The sequence below is a fragment of the Lagopus leucura genome, unplaced genomic scaffold, assembly GCF_019238085.1.
Source record: "Lagopus leucura isolate 7727_CA_CO unplaced genomic scaffold, USGS_WTPT01 Super-Scaffold_100053, whole genome shotgun sequence".
NCBI lineage: Eukaryota > Metazoa > Chordata > Aves > Galliformes > Phasianidae > Lagopus > Lagopus leucura.
The window spans coordinates 970,656-987,486 of NW_024962299.1; the positions used below are offsets into that span (position 1 = coordinate 970,656).

General features: G+C 48.1%; 2 protein-coding genes across 3 annotated transcripts in view; one reads left to right on the plus strand and one right to left on the minus strand.

Annotated features, from left to right (window-relative positions):
- Window positions 1-79: 79 nt before the first annotated feature.
- On the minus strand, window positions 80-12,030 carry LOC122188003 (cytochrome b5). Its single transcript, XM_042885951.1, has 5 exons — window positions 11,813-12,030; window positions 5,039-5,167; window positions 4,477-4,503; window positions 1,956-1,987; window positions 80-1,051 (listed from the first exon to the last, which is right to left on the minus strand). The coding sequence occupies exons 1-5, from the start codon at window positions 11,966-11,968 to the stop codon at window positions 961-963; spliced, it is 435 nt and encodes a 144-aa protein (XP_042741885.1). The 5' UTR covers window positions 11,969-12,030; the 3' UTR covers window positions 80-960.
- Window positions 12,031-16,537: 4,507 nt separating this feature from the next.
- The window catches only part of TERF2 (telomeric repeat binding factor 2), a 7,496-nt gene continuing 7,202 nt past the window's right edge, over window positions 16,538-16,831 (plus strand). For both annotated transcript variants that reach the window (XM_042885984.1, XM_042885985.1), the window contains exon 1: window positions 16,538-16,732. In XM_042885984.1, the coding sequence (XP_042741918.1) occupies window positions 16,555-16,732 (178 nt within the window). In that variant the 5' untranslated portion in view covers window positions 16,538-16,554. The remainder of the gene's footprint in view (window positions 16,733-16,831) is intronic.

A 16,831-nucleotide genomic window follows, 5' to 3' on the forward strand; every position in this document is an offset into this window, starting at 1 on the left:
GCTGGAGGCTGGCTGCAAGGCAAAGGATCCTCCCATATTTCTTCCAAGATAAAAAACAGCATTATGCACAAATCCCAGATGGATTTCTTTTCCCTTTTTATTTAGGAAGGAGAGGCAGGATTATTTGTGGGTTGCCCCCCATCTGGTACAGATTCACAGGCAGTAAGAATGAGTTTTGTTTCCATTACACACGTTGGATCAAAAGCCCAGGGAGAAAAAACTCCATCTCAAGAAGCCGCATCAGTTCCCATTTCTGGCGTTGCCACACACAGCACAAAAGCACCCGAACAAACAAGGATCCAAGGCATACATTGTTTCACAGAGTATACATGTTAAAAGGACAAGTAGAAATATTACAAAATCAACGGGATCACTTCTAAAATATTTATATTTGTTGAACCGTTAAAAACAGACACAGAAAGAGGTAGCAAAGCTAACAACTTCCTGCTGCTCCAATTAGTGTTGCCTGCATGCACTGAGAAAGTTACTGCGGAATTGAATCTCTCAAAATCTCTTCTGGACAGGATTACAGATAATTTGCAGTTTATTTCTGACAATGCTGTGTGAAGTACTGAGGCAAATCCACAGGCTCACTAGCAGCTGTTTCACGTTGTCTGGCTTAACAAAAAGGCATTGAAAGGAAAAGGTTATCTGTGTTTTACTTTAGCGAGCAAGAGAGAGAGAGTGCAAGCACGCACGCACCAGGGAGACCACACACAGATGTAACAGTAACAGGATGCTTCACTTGCTCTGCCACAGCAAAACTCAAGTATGACAGATCCCTGGGTGGCAGAATTCAGACAGTTTGATATGACCTTGGTCCCATGGATATGAACATCACTCAACACGGCTAAAAGCAAGGCATCAAAGGTGAAGGGAACCGGAATTCCATGTGCTGCGTGCATGCACTCTCTCTCATACCTGCTTTTTCAGGCTTTCTGAGGTCCTATCAAGGTCGATTCAAGATGATCTCCCATCCAATATGTAATAGCGATACATTAAGCCTATGACTAGTGCTCCAAAGATGGGGATTAGCCACGTTGACCAGAAGCTACGGGGAGGAAAAAACAAGAACAAAGAACACACACCCAAACACACACAAAAAAAGAAGAAAGTATGAAGTTAATGACACATTCAATACATTCACTACTTGCTACGTCTGTTTTCACCCATCTCCCACCAGCTCACAGACCAACTACTCAGGACAGAACAGCTCCAGCTGTCCCATGCTCAGGGCTCCCCTGCCCCTGTGAGAGGCCCCTGTGACTGCAGGGATGGCTTGGTTGCTTATAAAACAACAGCTGGGTTGCTGAACGTTCCAGCCTGGCACACACAGAAACCAATTTGAGTTTTTTGTTGTTTTCTTTTCTTAAATAAGCCAGACTGTCAATTTGGGCTATACAAACAGCTGAGTTGACTCAAGGATGGAAATTACTACAGCTACCCCACAATAAATCATCCTTACTCATAAACCTGAGACCACAGGCATAGGCTCACTTTCAGCAGCCTCCTTAAAAAAAAAAAATCCTAACAGAAAAGACTGAATTTGCGTTCTGGTTGCAAGCACTCCTGAATTCTCAACTAAATTGCACTGGTCGCCATAATGATCCTTCAAAAAAAGGACACTGCTGTGAGTATCCACAAGAGGAGTGCAAGCACACTTGTGCAGTGTCAACACATGGACAGAGAATTGAAGCTAAAAAATCCCAGGCTGCCTGCTGTGCTCAGTGTGAGCTGATGTCTCACCACTGGCTGCACCTCCATCTCCAACAAGAGAGGTGCACAGCGAATCCATTGTGATGCAGTTTGGCAGCTTGTTGTGGAGTTCCTGCTTGTTGGAAGGACAGTGCAGTAACATCCCACTGATTGTTTTCCTGCCTGCTAGAGCTAATCTGCAGTTCTACAAACGGAGAGTCCCATTCTCCCAATTTCTTACTCTTAAGAAGATACTATACCTTGCTTGTCCTGAGGATGTCCTGCTTTGATCCTGAAAGAAGGAAGAGGGAGTTAGCAGGGAAAAAAAAATACCCTAAGTCACACTAACAAGACTGCAAGACTGGACATGAATTGCAAACGCAGAGGAAGAATAACCCTCCTCTTCACAGAATCACAGAATTGTAGGGGTTGGAAGGGACCTCCAGAGATCATCGAGTCCAACCCCCTCCTCTTCCTTTTCTAAACATTCTCTCTCTCAGAAGTGTAGATGCTTCTGGGGATGTTTGCCCTCCTCCCCACCTCCACATTCTATTAGTCTAAACCTTCCCACCCAGCTCTCAATTTTATACTGGAACTATCAAAAAAAAAAAAAAAAAAAAAAAGCCTCGAAACCACTCTGATCGTTTTATGTGACACAGAGATATGATCATCGATACACAGCATGGTTTGGGTTGGAAGGGACCTTTAAGGTCACCTAATTCCAAGTCCCCTGCTATAGGCAGGGACACCTCCCTCACAGCCCCATCCATCCTGGCCTTGAATGCTTCCAAGACCAAGCATACACAACCTCACTCAGCGACCTGCTCCAGTGTCTCAGCACTCTCACAGTTAATAATTTCTTCCCAATATCTAGTCTAAATCTACTTTCTTCCAGTTTAAAACCATTTCCCCTCATCCTGTCACTACCTGCCCTGATAAAAAGTTCCCCCCAGTTTTCCTATAGGTCTCTTCAGGTACTGGAAAGCCACTATAAGGTCTCCTTGGAGCCTTTTCTTTACTGGGCTGAAGAGCCCCAGCTCTCTCAGCCTGTCCTCATAGGGGAGGTGCTCCAGCCCCCTGATCATCTTCATGGCCCTCCTCTGGACCTGCTCCAACAGCTCCATGTCCTTCTTGTGCTGGGGGCTCCAGAACTGGATGCAGTGCTCCAGGTGGGGTCTCATGAGAGCTGAGCAGAGGGGTGGAATCACCTCCCTCAACCTGCTGCTCACACTTCTCTTGATGCAACCCAGGATATGGTTGGCCTTCTGGGCTGCAAGTGCACGTTGCCAGCTCATGCCAATACAGAAAATCATCTCACCATGATCCCTTTTCCAAACTTCTGTCTGCATCCCTACCTACTATCTTACTGCTTGGCCACTGACACATACAGCTGCAAAGTTCTCTTCGTACCTTCCTTCGCATGCAACCTGTCTCCATACTATTCATACTATTTTCAAAAAAATCTGAGAATTAAGTACTTCTTCCAGTCAGCTGAAAATTACTTTATCAATTCTACAACCTCTCAGTGGCTGTTGCTGTTCTCCTGTATCTAGCAGCCAAAAATCACCTTACTTGTCCATTCTGAACAGTATCACCTCCACTTCTTGAGAATCACAGTGCTTTCTTTTCTGCCACAACACCCCATCAGTGGATGCTAAACGTTAACATTTAACTGTGGGGAGTTACCTCTGACCCGAGTCATAAGAGTATGCAATCACTATTTTTTTCCTGGTAAAAAATAAATAGGTGGGATCCACATTACTTCCATCTGTTCAAATTATACTTGGATCCACTTTTAAAGCAGATATTGCACACTACAGAAAGACCCACTGGACTCTGTTTAGAATAGAAAAATATCTGCAAAAATATTTAACTCATATCCAGCAGCACTGCTCAGATTAATTTCTATGCACATGTTAAGCACATCGTTCTGTTAATGAAAGAGTTGAACCAAACAAAGTAACCTTAAGGTGAATGCATAATCATGCAGCCCGCTTTATAACTAAGGGTAGGCTTTGCCTAGCCTGAATCACTCTTCCTATGGCTGGCTGTAATAACCAAGTTCTCCCAAGGGCTTCAGTTGCTGCTCTCTGTTGATATTATTGATTCCTGGTACTCCGCAAGCGGCCCTGCTTTGAACAACACCCAGTGAAAGCGTTGTTGAAAACAGAGCTGTGCCTGCTCCAAGCTTTCAAGCCAAGCAAGAAGAGAAGCCAGCTGCAGGACAGTTTACCTTCCAGACGGCATTCTATTTGTTACCATTTCCCTCTCCCTATCCCTTTTGAAGGCATTTTTGCAACACTGTCTCCCATCCTAATCCAGGAGTACCTAAGTTTTAACCAACACCTACGATTTCTAGGGCAGTTAACAGAGAATTCTTGTTTTGAAGCCAATCCCGTGGTGGCTGTGCCTGCCTCCTGCCTTGAATGTAACACTAACAGTTCAGTCATCAGGATGCAGCCAGTTCTGCAAAAATACAGTCTGTGGCTCAAGGTGTAGAAATAGCATTGCTGATGTCAGAGGAGAGAAGGCACAAAAAAACCACTCCCATTTTCACACTGAAGTGCTTGCTGAGCTTCTGAACAAAAAGAAAGGAATCATTTGCTTAGGAGATTTATTCATTTCTGTAGCTGTAAGCATAAAGCACAAACTCCACAGAGAGGAAAAAGACAAAAAGAGAGCAAAATAAAAGGTGCGTGGTGACTTCTTTGTTCATTTTGTAAGCGTAATATAGTTTCCTCAGCATTAAATAAAATGGAACAGTAAAACACCAGTGCTTACCTTGGAACCTCCCTTTTTACGGTCATCCTGTCATAGAAAAAAAAAAAAAAAAGAAGGAAAAAAGTGATAAGCAACGACTTCAAGAGAACCTGCAGTCATTACAGTCATGATGAGGGAATTGCTCTGTACACAGTCCACATCATAGCAGCAATTGCCTGGACTCCAGTTGTCAAAGCAGACGTACCAACAGCGCCCAAAGGCACCGTCTTTGTAGCAGGCAGGAAGCTGGTGTTTGTGTCATGCCTGTCATCTCTCATCCTCCTGAATCCTAAACTACAGTCAGATAGTACTATCAGCTAAGGAGCTACTGATACGGTTAGCTCCTTTAAGTGCCACCAATTTAACTGAAGGGAGAAACCTGCTCTGAACAGTGGGAAAACTAACTTGGTTTTATTTTCAGCAGCAATCCCCCTTCCTCAGCAGAAATCCTGGGTGACACTGTATGAAAACTTAGCTACTTACTGTGCAAGACTCATCTTGGTGTACATTCACTGGGTTACATAAAGGAAAGGCACACTTCTACAGCATCCTACCCTGTGTTTGAAAGAGGGCTGGTCCTTACCGGGTGGATCTCCCCTATGTAGTACTGCTTGAGCATCTCCCTGGCATCTGTGGAATGACCGACATCTTCAAAGCTCTCCGTGGCATCTCTTCCAGCTTGTTCAAGTAAAACTTCTTCTCCACCTGGGTGCTGGAAGAGAAGACTTAAGGTGAGCAAAAGCATGAGTGCAAAAGAGGTGTCCAGAGTCTCAGCAGCCTTTCTGGCCCTTTTCATTCCTTATGAATGAAACCAGCACCAGCGGTATCTACCAAAGATTCAGTCATCCAGCCTCTCCTTCAGGAAGTCACAAAGAACAATGCATGCTGCACAGCTGGGAAATACCTTGCATAAAATAAAAATCTTTTCAAAGAGGCAAATCTCCAATGTACACAGAGAAGCACAGCTTATCCCCCTGCAGCAAAACCAACTCTTCTGCAATTCTGCAACTGATTTAGGCAAGAAAATAATACAGAAGAAAGCACATCCTCATGTACCTTTTCATTGCCCTCACTGCACAAACCAGACTCCCTTGCAGAGGAGCCTCTGCTGCATTATTTTTTCTGAAGAACTTTCCAGAGACAACTCAAGTCCCAGTGAAGCACAAGACAATGCTGCATTCACAAGCATCAGTGGAGGAAATGATGTTCTACTTCTTCAGATCTGACAAAAAACCAACAGCCTCTGCATGTAGCTGTACAGTAAAAAGTGGAGAAGAACAAAGGGAAAGTGCAGTGACATAAGAAGCTGCAGCTCTAGCATAGCTGCACCAGTACTGATCCAGCATACAGCTACTCAGCACCGGGTGGAGAAAGAAAAGTATTGTTTAAGAAAATCTACCATTTGACATCACATACTGATTTCAGAAGTTCAGGAGCTGCAACACCAGAAGCACCATATGCACAGGACACCCCCAGCAGCACTGGCATTGCTGGTGGTGGCAGACGGTCACAGCGAGACCAGCAGCACAGACTGAAAAATCCCTGGTGCAGTGCTATTTGCCTTGATGGGTTGGGCTCTCAACACTGTCAGTACCAGAATTCCAGGAACAGATTGGCAATAGAAAGCAGTAACTACAAGGCCAGCAGTGTACAATCTATTTACAGTGTGTGTATGGGAAGAAATACTTCTGTTTAAACTACCAGCTAATCCAGTTAAACCAATAAAGTGATCAGACTGCTGAGTCCACACACAAGGACTAACCCAGTTTCGCAGAGCGCTAGGCAACAGGCACCAAATGGCTGCATGAGAAGATGAGACTGGCTCAGCACTCAGAAATTCCTCTAACAACTAGAAGCCTGGAACTGAACAATTTAGAGTAAATTTCACATCAAAGGACTCAAAGGTTTTCCTCTGTAATACCCTTTTCCTTCCCACAGACACAGAACAGTTGTTATTGCCCTTCTTTCTTCGGCTTGTTTGGTTTTTCTCCCAAAAGCCTAAATATTCTCACTTGGCTATCCCACCTCATACCAAACATACTCCGTGTGGACACAAAAACAGTACAGTTGTTTACTCCAGGGAGCTGCTGCAGCCAACTCTCCAATCCCCATATCAGAGCTCTTTATTCTGAATAAATCCCTTTATTGGGCAGGTACGTAACACAATCAACACAGAGCTCCCTCAGCAGCCATGAAGGGCAAAGTCTGCAGGCCTGGGAGGCAGCTGGGCAGCAATCAGGTATCAGCTCTCCTCAGCTGTAAAACCAAGGAAGGCTCCGCTCTGCTGCTCCCCTTTGAGCCCAGCCACGTCCCACTGCCATGCTCCTGCACTGAGGCTCACCTGATCTCAAAGGCAGCCGGGTCAGGGGCTGCCATAGCAGAAAACCAGCCCACCAAAAAAAGGAAAGGAAATGACTGTCTGCCGGTCGTTGTGAATGAACTCTCTACAGACCTGGGTGCATGAGAGTCACCAGGAGCAGGGGCTGCAGCAGGACCACTTCAGGTCACCACAGCACTCCTTAGCTCACCCTGCCAGACATGGTTGTAGTGTGGGATGCTGCATCTCGTTCTGCACCATGTGTGCAGTTGTCCAGTTTACAGAACACTCTTGTAAAGATCCATTTGCAAAGGAATGAGGGGACGAAGGGCCAACCATTAAGATCTCTACAAGAACCCTTTGGGGATATCTTGATAGAAACCTCATTTCAGAACTGAGATGAGTTTTTTTTAAAATATTACCCTCCTTTCCTAGTCATCCATCCCAGATGAGCAGACAAAACCCCGCAGTAAGACAGGACATGGAGTGGCTGCCTGCTTTCAGTGGGAACCAGTGCAAAAGAGAAGAATGGCAAAGCTTACTCCTCTTTACATGTTTGGTTCTGAAGCCTTCCTATGCACTTGCTAAGTCTCCAATAATTACTTGCTCATGCACATCTGTCCATCATTATCACCAAGCCAAAGAAAAAAAAAAAAATCAAGAATTTTTGGCATATCTTATTTCTGACAGAACTCTCTAGTCTAGACACCCACAACTGCAGCCAGACAGCTCTTACCTTGTCATACCCAAGCACATATAAAACCAGACTATTTATACAAGTCATCTGCTCTGCCACAAAACTTCCCAAAGCTACAGCTCCTGCAGAAAAACACAGACACTTTGAGAAGCGTGGCAAACTGAAAACAAAATGTACTTTCAGAAGAAACAATGACAAAAATAAAGCTTTCCTCCTTGTGAAAATGAGCAGACAAAAGCCAACGAGAATAAGAGATGGGCCCAAGTGCCAGCCCTCCAAATTCTTCCTTAGCAACAATAATGTAACCAGGACCTCCCTCTCTCTGGAGTCTCTCACATACATAATGCACTAAGTACCTGATGACAGCAGCAGAAACAGTCTTGAGGCACTGGTTCTGGCAGGACATACCCAGTGCCACCGAGCAGAGAAAACAGCTTTAAGAGGGAACCCTGCAGCCTGGGAGCAAAAGCAGCAGCCCCTGCGAGCACAAGGCATCCATAGCCCCACAGCACGGGGCGAGGTGGCTGCTGTGTCGCAGTCAGGAGGATAAGGTGGAATAAAACCCAGGATTTGCAGAGTATGCACAATGCTTGGAGCTACAGCAGATCTCAAACGAATCATTTCCACGTGACCTTTGAATCAAGTTCTCCGAATCCAAGGCCGGTTCCCACAAGGCAGAGAATAGCAGCAGGACACTGAGTAACCCCATATGCAACCCAAACTGAAATACACACTGATGATCTAAGGCAGCAGGTAAAATAAGACTCTCCCTCTAATTAGTATTTAGGAGCAGCTCATGTATTTCTCATGTTCTGTGTTCAGCCACAAGGTTTTATTGGTGAAAGCCAAGGAGCTGCTCTCTCTGCAAAGCCTTTAGAAGGGACGTGTAGCACAGCAGTCAGAACTGCCTGCACTGCTGACAGCACATGGCAAAGGCTTCAAAGAGTGCAACACAAAGTTGATGCAGAAGGTGAGAACCTGGAGCTGTCTCTCCACAAATGCCAAGTGCCTGTCCACGTGTGGCAGCCACCCTTACAGCCCTGGGGCAAACCACCAGCAAGTTCAGAAGCAACACCAAACAGTGGTCAATTAGGTTGCTGAATCAGATGAGACAAAATCATCACGCTGAAGAGAGATGCAAAAGCTTTAATTTCCAGCCACCATTATTAGAGAAATATGCCATGAAAGGAAAGAGTATTTCTGTGCCATAGCAATGTGTCAGTACCGTGCAGGCCAAAAAACACCTACACAAATGGTGCTCGTCAGCCACACGCCCTTCACAACTTGTTCTAAGAGACGAAGCAGGTTGGTTTCCCTAAGTCTGTCTCCATAGCACTAGAACAAGTCAGCATAAGGAAAAACAGATCCCTGACATTCCTCCTTCTCCCTCACAGTTTTGGTTTCAAACACATCTGAGTGTGCAGGAATTATGTGCAGAAAAACAAAGATATTCAGTATTGTTCTCCTACTGCTAGCACACAGATTTGGAGCTGGCTAGTTAACAGCTGACCTGCTGCACCTAGGCTGCAGAAATCATGAAGCAATATTCAACAACCTCCTAAGGAGGCTTCTTAGAGATAACAAATTGCTCCGAGGCAACGCTCCAGCAGAATTCAGCAATCTTGTTCAAATAATCTATGGCCAAAGGCCAGAAAAGGCAACAATTAGACACTGCTTCAGTGACTACACAAGATCAAGGGAAAATATTACCCACTGAAACTCTGATAGCTGCAGTTACAACAGCTTGGAGCTTTAAAGCAGAACAGTTTATCAGACAACTGTAACCTTTAAACAAGACAAACATTCCTGGTTCTGATCAGTTACACATTGTTCTCCTGTCACTGGACTGATTACAGTGGGATAACAGATACAAAGTGTATTTTTACCAATAAATTAGGCTGTGATTTATGTTTACAAGCTTTAGATAGCAGAGAGCATTTGCTAGCCATGCTACTACACTTACAAGAGTAGCCTTACTCTTCTTCCTTCCCTAATCAAGTAAAGTTTTATGTCAGAAAAACACAAATGAGAGAAAGGGCTTGGGAAGGGCAACACAAAAATTTCTTCTGTAGGAAACATCTAGGGCACTCCACCCAAATTGCTGGGGTAGAACAAAGGAATTTTCTGGGCTCATTTACACATACTGAAGGCGCTCCAGAGAGCAGAATCCAGATGCCATCTTAGCAGAAAGAGCCAAGATGAAGACTGTGACCGCTGCACAGCACCCATGCTGCAAAAGCATCATACACACACATGGGTCTGCAGGTAAATACCTTGGAAATTGGGATTCTGAAAAAAATTCTTCCAAGATTTATTTTTTTCCTATCTCTTAATTCTGAAAGCAATAAGCAACAACCGTAACCATACACTGAGTCACACATAAGACAGGGCACTTCCTGCAAGTACCTCCCCAGCTTCCAGCTGGTTTTGGCTCTTCCTAAGCCCCAGGTGCTTTGTTATTTAGAAACAAATAGTGAATTGCTTTTCCACATTTTTGTCCCGTCTTCCCCGAAGCTGCCTAAGCTTCTTGCATCCTTAATGTTCTTTGGCAAGAATGGTCTGCTCCCTGCTGTGTGAAGAAACATTGTTAGTTTTGAAACAGGCTCCAGCCAGCTTCCGTGATGCCCCCTGCTCCTTGTACTAAGCGTTTAGAGGCAGGCAAACATGAATGCTTTCAGAAACCCACGTAATAACAAATGTTCAAAATCTGCCCTGCCACCCTGTCCACTTCATTTGGTTAGCAGAGCTGCTGAGCCCAGTGTTGTGCTCTGCTCTCAGGAACACGGACAGGTGCCAGATGACAGGTTGGCCTAATACCAGGGAATACAAACATGAGGGGGGCCACGCGTAAAGGAGGCAGTCGCTGCCCCAAACTGCTCACAGACCTTCATTCTGCTCATAGCTCCACTGTTCAGTGGCTTCCTGAGCTAGAGCCACACTTAGTAGGACTGTCTTCCCTTCCCACCCTGACAGCATGTATACTTTTGTGCATACACCCAGCTAGGTGTACAACCCGTCCTGCATCTCAGATAGATCTGTGGGCTCTCCTGTACAACAAGCGGCTGAGTGTCAGCTGATGATTTGCCGTGCCTCTGCCGTGCCCAGCACCCTGCAGCCACACTTCCACAACTCACCATCCCACTGTCCTACATCTTTTCTTCCAGCCTTCCTATGGACTGGGTGCCTGGAGCCCCCACACATATTAAATGCCCAAGAACAACAATTGTTCATCAGGCTGCTTCTCAGATCCTCACCTGACAAAGACACCTGAAAACACTGCTTGAGTATTGACTGCATGCAGAGCTGAGCAAAGGAGCTGGAAGCCAGGACTCATTTACAGCCCTGAAAGGAAAAACAGTAATTCCTGGTTTAAAAGCTGCAAGCAGTGAAAATCTAACTATAGCAAAGGCCATCTCAAGCCACCATGGTAAGAGACACTGAAATTCCTCATATGAGGAATCATATGAGGAACACTGACACATCTTCAAAGCTCTCTTAAAGTAAGTGTCAGGAGGAAGACTCAAAGCACAAACGAGATTCAAATTGAAGCATTATGATGCTGGATCCTAAGAACAAAATAAATCACATGCAACTTTATATCCTGTCTATAAACACTGGAAAGCTACACAGAAAGCCACTGCTTCCAGCTGCCACATTACCAGCCTCCTCCTATCTGGAAAACCTCTTACACCTCAGCAAAGGAGTTTGTCGCTACATGTGATGTGATGAGTACATAGCGGACATGCTGTAATCATACACGCCTGGGGGAAAACAGAAGTTTAATTTACACAAGCAAAACCAGCAAGCAGGAACTTGAAGATTTGTAACAAAGTGCTCTCCTCCAGCCAGCTCAAACCAGCTCTCATTGTTACCCTACGGACACTACAGGGCTTGGCATTACTTTCAGCTGAGACAAAAACCCTTCAGAAACGTTGATAGCATTTCATCGTGCTCTGATTTTAGCTCCAAACAGCAAGGACACAGCTTTCAACTTGCTTAGAAGCAATAGTTGAAGGCATCGAGTCCTGGGCAATTTTTGTCCCTGCAACCAGGGGAACTGGAGATGTCACAACGCACTGCGGCCCTTCCGAGCCGCTTTCTCACGGCCAAGGAGGCGCACGCCGGCCCGGTCCGCACCGCTAGGCTCCGACCGCAGGCCGCGGCGCGTCCGTTACAGTGCGGGGCTCCCGGCGGGCCCGGCTTTCCCCTCCTTCCTCCTTCTCCTCGCCTTCACCGGGCCGGTCTGGGGACACGGAGGGGCCCGGCGCACCCCGCACCTCCGACCCGACCCCCCGGCCCGGCCCTTCCCCTGGCCCGGCCCGCCGGACCCCGCCCCGCCTCACCTCCTCCAGGAAGCGGGTGACATCGTAGACGCGCCCGTGGATGACCAGCCAGGCCTCGCGGTTGGAGTTCCGCTTCCCCACCTCCTCCAACGTGAACACGGGCCCGGCCGCCTCCTCCGCGCAGTCCCTGGCCTCCGTCCGCTTCCCAGTCTCCATGCTGGCCACCGGCAGCTTCGCGGAAAGCGCGGTTGGGCCCGCGGCGGCCACCGTAGCGACGTCGGGAGGAGCCGCCCCCCTCCTGCTCCTACGCTAACGGCCCGCTGCCGCGCTGCGCCGAGCGCACCGGCCAATGAGGAGCGATCGGCCCCGGCGGTGGAGCGACTCCCGGCACCGGTCGCAACCAATGGGCGAGCGCCGCGCCGGGCGAGGGCCAATGGTGAACGGCCAGAGCGGGAAGGTGCAGAGGCTCACCTCGCGCAGCCTGACCCCGCCGCCCAGCTCTGAGGCACAGCGCCGCGGGGCGCTTTGGGTTCCAGAGCCTGGCAGAACGGCTGCTCCTTTTGTCAATAAAGCAAGCCTTAATCTCATACATCTTAACAACGAGCCAGTGCTGTAACGTTCCCGGAGCGCTGCCTTGTTACCCATTCCTAAAGGTCCGCTCCCTCCCAGGCAGGGTTAGGGACAGACGGGCAGTTTGTGAAGTCACTGCTTTTCACGTGTGAACTCACAGCTGTGCTTTGTTTGTTCTAATGCAACTGCTGAGGCAGCAGAAATGCCCTGTGTGGAAAGAAGTGCTGATACCATCGCTGACACTGGCTAAAGGTTAAAGGTCTATGCAGTGCTCTGCACACCTGCAGCTGGGGTTCCACTCCGATGAGGTACCACAGGGCACCGCGTGCCTCCGCCACACGGGAGGGCACAGCATTGCTAAGAGAGTGAAGTCTCACTATTCTTGAAATCCTTAGCCTCTCTCTAGCTCTGTCAGAGTCTGAAGGGCACAGATCTCACAGCATCCTCTCCATCTACTTTCAGATTAACACAGATTCTTTACCCATAACTGACAAGTCAGATATATTCTCTATTTCAGCAAGTTATACATTTCTTCAACCAGATTTTGTATGCATTGACATCTTTACCTGTTATGAAACTTCTTCACAATTACTTAATCAATAGCCATGCTCCAAAGTAGCTTATACCTTGAGTTTATTTTTCCTCTTTCAATCCTTTTTAGTGTAGCTCTTTTCAGTCCTTAAGGATGCATTTCTGGTTCTGCCTGTAATCCAAGCATCCTCTCTGGCACAGAGAGGATATCAACATGACACGCAGCCTTTCAGTTTCCTTTCTAAGGAACATTTCTAAGGGGGAAGGTCTCCTTGCCCTCATCAGGTTATGTCCTATAAACTCATGTTAGGATTTTACCTTGCATCATTGTTGCCACAACATTCTTCTGCCTAGCCTTGGCAAGCGCAGCCCTGCCCCATTTCACATGGAAGGCTGTTGTAAAGGTTGTTCTACCCTCGCTTCAGCCAGGCTACCTATCTCTGCATTTATGTGCTGGGCCCATCCAGAGTGCAATACCATAACATGATAACATGATGGAAAGAATAGCAATAATAGCAGAGTGGCACAATCCCACACTGCAGAAAACAAGAACAAGCCTAAATACAACAACTAGGGGGACAGAAACAAAGAAAGAAAAACTGCTTACCTTTAGAAGGCCTCTAGTAAGCAGGAGATTTCCAGCAAGAAAGCCTCACCCCCTCCTGTCAACCCTTAAATGAGATCTGGAAAGGGATGGATCCTGACTCCACTCCTTCCTATCACTCAGGTGCGTTGCTTGCACCTGAGCTCTGCTGGGTTGGCCCTGCCTGCCCACCAGGTGTTCAATCACTGTTTCAGGCCAGGACTCAGCATTTCCACTACGTGTAGGTTGCATCAAAAACAATGTCCCTTTCCCTAGATCTGTTCAGCACATTGCTGCCTGTCTTAATTTTATTAGGAAGCATTTGCCTTTTGTCTCTAGTTGGTTTACAGCATCATTTTCTGCAACGTGATACATTTTCGAATAAGTGCCTTTGTACTTTTGTCTTTGCAGCTTGCGTGCTTGGAGGGTTTCTCTATATATTCTTCAAGACAGCCTCATTACACTCCTCAGCATTTCTTGTTTCTATTCTGACAACAGTTTTGTTACTATTTTTCTGTACCTGTCCACTATCTTTCCATGACTACATGGCAGAGTATCTTTTCTGCATTTGTATACAGTACAGTGGGATCCTGGTCCAGGACAAGGCTTTCAGGGCACATTAGCAATACAAATTCTGATTGTGGTGTGTATTTATTTGAAGAGCGACAGGATTCAATTACTGCTCCCCATGATCATTATCCAACAGAAGTCAGAAATCTACTGCGTGTCTGTTCAGGGCGCAGGCCCTTGGGGGCAGATGCTGTCTTCTGCTTGGTGCAACACCAAGCACACAGTGGGTGCACAAATGCACAGGAGAGAAAGAACTGTGCGGTGACCAGAATGCCCCCAGTAATTTTCCTATTTTGTTTTCCACTATAAATCGAACAGAAGGACAGACACGAGACCTCAGCAACGTGTAGATCTTGTTCCCTGGAATGTTTTCTTTCATCTGTAATCGCTTCATCAAAATCCATAAATCAGCTAGTTAAGACTAAAAAGCACAAGCATGACTGTAATTTGTGTCTTCCTGCCCAGTGTTTCTTTTGGCACACAAAACACCAAACCTTTTCCTGAAAGGGAATTTATGGTGACACTGGGAAAGGATTCGGTGAAAGTGGACAGAAAGGTCCACAGCATTCCTGATCTCACTTCCATAATCCCTGCTTCCTCTTCATTCGTCACAGAAGATTGAGAGAGCATAACAATGGTTTGTAATGCTGTGGCTACTCTGGAAATCACAAATATAGAATTATTTTCCAGTGCTGGATGCTGCTAGCTCATAGTTGGCACAGGCAGGCCAGGAGACCTCATGAGAGAAAAGACTTACTTGAGATGCCAGCACTGCAGCCCCTGCCACGTGCCCTGCTAGCAGCAGAGCTGCAGGGATTAGCACTCTCTCAACCCTGTGCCACAGTGACTGCTGACACCTGTCAGCACAACTGTGCTACAGCTCCTTCAGCTGCTGCTGTCAGAGGGATCACAGGGGCTGCAAAAATCCCATCCATCGGCCCTAACCTGGAGCAGCTTGATTTTCCAGGATAGGGGGGAGCTACCGAGCTGTGCTGAGCCCTTGGTGGAATGGCAGGGAGGTGCTGGTGGGTACCACAGAGGGAGGCACTGCCAGAAGCAGGGGAGTCAAAAAGCTTGGCCTGGTGAGCCATACCTCTGCCGCTTTCCTTGAATTCCACAGGGCTGGAGGGGACAGGCAGACCCTGCATGGCTCTGCCCGTGTGGCTCCAGGAGAAGGCTTTCATTGTTTCATGGGAGAGAGGGCTCCAAGGACTCTTTTCTGTCTCATAGCAGAAGTAAATGCAATTGCTCAAAATCCTCAGATCAGGGAGAGAGGTGAGGTTCAGGAGTCCTGGCTGTGTCCCATGTCCTTACATGCTGTGACACAGAAAGAGCTCGATCACGTTGCTCGTGAAATCCTAATGAAATGAGTATCTTAATCAAAGCGTGTTGCTCTGTCAACTCGTCTCAGCCCAGGAAGCAGCCGTCCCTATCTCCCTCTGCAGCCTTCCTACTGCAGCCGTGCTCACCGCGCTGGCCGCATGACACCGTTCCCTTGCACAGCTCCCTCTGACCCGTGCTGCCTGGGGCAGCTGCTGCCGCTGGGCCTCACACGATTATTTTTATCTCCCTTTGTTTGCCAATAAAATCCCCTCCCAGTTTTACTGTTTTCCACTTGACACACGGATTTTTCTCATGTGCGTTTCCTTCTCCTCTGGCCAGGGGTGGAGGACAGGGAGTATCCTGGATAACCTCACGTGAGAGGAATTTCCACATGCTTTTCCACCTGAGGTGAAGCAGCGTCTAAGATGAGGCACGGTTTGGCTGCAGACCCCCATGGCCCCAGGGCCAGCTTGCAGCACCAAGGCTGGCACCGGCAGGGTGCTCGTGCTGCTCGCTCACTGGATCACCTGTGGGATTCCCTGTGGCAGGGAGCATTGCCCGTGGGGCTGGGATATGCCATCCACACAGAACTAGAGAGGCTTGAGCAGTATGCCCAGGAGAACCTCATGAGGTTCAAGCCAAATGTCGTGCTATCAGTACAAGCTGGGGGGTGAAAGGATAGAGCACAGTCTGCCCGTAAGAACTTGGGTGCAGTGATGGATGGCAGCTGGACACGAGCCAGTGCTGTGCCCTCAGCCCAGAAGGACAACCGCATCCTGAGCTGCACGAAAAGCAATCGGGCTGGCAGGACGAGGGAGGGATCCATTCCAAGTCAGGCTGGAGGAGCTATGAGAACCAGATTGAGCTATGGGTGTCCCTGTTCATTGCAGGGAGTTGAGCCCAATGGCCTTTAGAGGTCCTTTCTAACTCATCTAATTCCACGATTCTGTGACCTCTCCTGTGACAGAGAAGAGCAAGGGGCTTGCGAGTAGCTGGGGCACGAGGGGTTCATAAAGGCCTCCTGCCGTAAAGAACGGCGCCTTTGGGCCCGAGCGTTCCTCCGGCCCGCCAGGGGGCAGCAGCGCGGCGAGGCTGGCTGGCGCGGGGCACGCCGCTGATGGCGGGATCCCTTCTCGCGATAAGAGCTGCGGCGCCGATGGGGAGGGGGGCGGGTGGGCAGTGTTGTCGTCACTTCCTCCTGCGCCGCGCGTCATTTCCTGGCGGGATGGCGGCGAAGCGATCTCGGGCCGCAATGGAGGAGCAGGAGAAGGCGTCGACGCGGAGCGACGACCGCGAGCAGGCGGTGAACCGCTGGGTGCTGCAGTTCTACTTCCATCAGGCCGTGGCGGCCTACCGCGCCGGGCGGAACCGCGACTTCCGGCAGCTCCGCGATGTGATGCAGGGTGCGGGGCGGCGGGCGCTGGGCGGGGCGGGGCGGCGCTGGGGGCACCGGGCCCTCCATAACCCACCTCCATAACCCACCTCCATAACCCACCTCCATA

What these genes read in the sequence shown, in the direction of transcription:
- LOC122188003 (XM_042885951.1), bottom strand. Translation starts at nt 11,968, where the DNA reads ATGGAGACTGGGAAGCGGACGGAGGCCAGGGACTGCGCGGAGGAGGCG. An exon ending in TCACCCGCTTCCTGGAGGAG is followed by an intron (nt 5,168 to 11,812) that starts GTGAGGCGGGGC and finishes CTTCTCTTCCAG; the next exon opens with CACCCAGGTGGAGAAGAAGT. An exon ending in ACATAGGGGAGATCCACCCG is followed by an intron (nt 4,504 to 5,038) that starts GTAAGGACCAGC and finishes TTTCTATGACAG; the next exon opens with GATGACCGTAAAAAGGGAGG.